Source organism: Monopterus albus, unplaced genomic scaffold, assembly GCF_001952655.1.
Source record: "Monopterus albus unplaced genomic scaffold, M_albus_1.0 scaffold6.1, whole genome shotgun sequence".
Lineage (NCBI taxonomy): Eukaryota > Metazoa > Chordata > Actinopteri > Synbranchiformes > Synbranchidae > Monopterus > Monopterus albus.
This window is the reverse complement of record NW_018127886.1, coordinates 5,845,812-5,847,055: the sequence shown is the minus strand read 5'-3', so window position 1 is coordinate 5,847,055 and position 1,244 is coordinate 5,845,812. Positions and strand designations below refer to the sequence as shown.

Sequence of the window (1,244 nt, the reverse complement as noted above, 5' to 3'; positions counted from 1 at the left end):
CTCCACACAATCATCACAATGCCAAGGGCGACTAGCCCAACGCCCAGAGCGCACAGTGCATACTGGGAACCAGAGTTTCCACTGTTTTCACTGCTGCTGTTGTTGTTGTTGTTGTTGTTAGTAGTGCCATCGCTGCCAAGGGGGCTTGGTGGTCCATCCACACTGGAACGCATCTTGTTACTCCCTAAATGTCAGTCAAACCAGCTGCAATGAGGGCAAACACTAAAGAGAAAAAGGCATCTGACATCAGGCACAGACTGTGAAACACTAAGACCAGAGAACATGCCATAAAACCACAAATTAAACATTAATATGTAATAAATAAATAAATATGTACAAAGCCAAATGCTCAGCAGTTGTTCCTCCTCGTATGTTAAGTGGTAGGATGCCCTCATGCTCTCCATTTCACAAATAAACGTCAGCCGCTGTGTTTGTTCTTCATCAGTCCAGGCCAATTTTTCAGTGAAAATGACAGAAGATAAAATTCATTGACGTAAAATACCACAGCGGCTTCTACGAATGGGTGTGTGTGCTGCATGGTAAAGATTTTACAACAGACTTGGCCTTTCAAAGCTACTAGTTACCCAGTGTCAACATATTACAAGGGTAGATAAGGACAGCTATGGCCACTGTAAAAGAATGACCTTAAGAAATACAATACAATAGCTTGTCTACACAATATATAGGTTTACTATATTATTTTCTTTTTTGTTTTCCATCTTATAAATCATCTATAGCATTGATCATTAAGTTTTCTTATAAAAATCCAAACCTGAGCATTAAAGGAAACAGTTATCATTCATTTAACTGTAGACACAATAAAATGATTCTCTGAAATACAGTGAGCATGAGCATACCTGCTCATTTACTGCATACTTAGATTATACTACTGATCACAAGGCTTTTCTTTCAACACACACACCTTTTTTTATTCCTCTGTGGCCATAGTCACATGTTTTCCTGGGGCCAGAGCGGGCGACACTGAATCCTATTTGAAGCTGCTGACTAAGGATAAGCGTAAATACAGTAAGGTTGTTATTCACGTCGGCGCTAATGACTCCTGACAATTCCACTACAGTAGATGTCTATCTGACAATGCTGTTACCAAGTTTAAGGAAATAATTCCATCTTTATCTACTTCAGTGCCGTTTGCCAACACAGTGGAAGGAGGCCACCTTAACTTTACTCCCACACAAATTGATAATCTTGTTGATAGTACTGCAGCCTTCCTGCGTAATACACTT

At 40.0% G+C, this 1,244-nt stretch overlaps 1 protein-coding gene across 1 annotated transcript in view; it reads right to left on the bottom strand.

Annotated features, from left to right (window-relative positions):
• The window catches only part of tmem51a (transmembrane protein 51a), a 9,413-nt gene that overhangs the window by 4,017 nt on the left and 4,152 nt on the right, over positions 1-1,244 (bottom strand). The window contains 1 exon segment of the mRNA XM_020614540.1: positions 1-184. This exon segment is cut by the window's left edge and continues 42 nt beyond it. Within this exon segment, the coding sequence (XP_020470196.1) occupies positions 1-184 (184 nt within the window).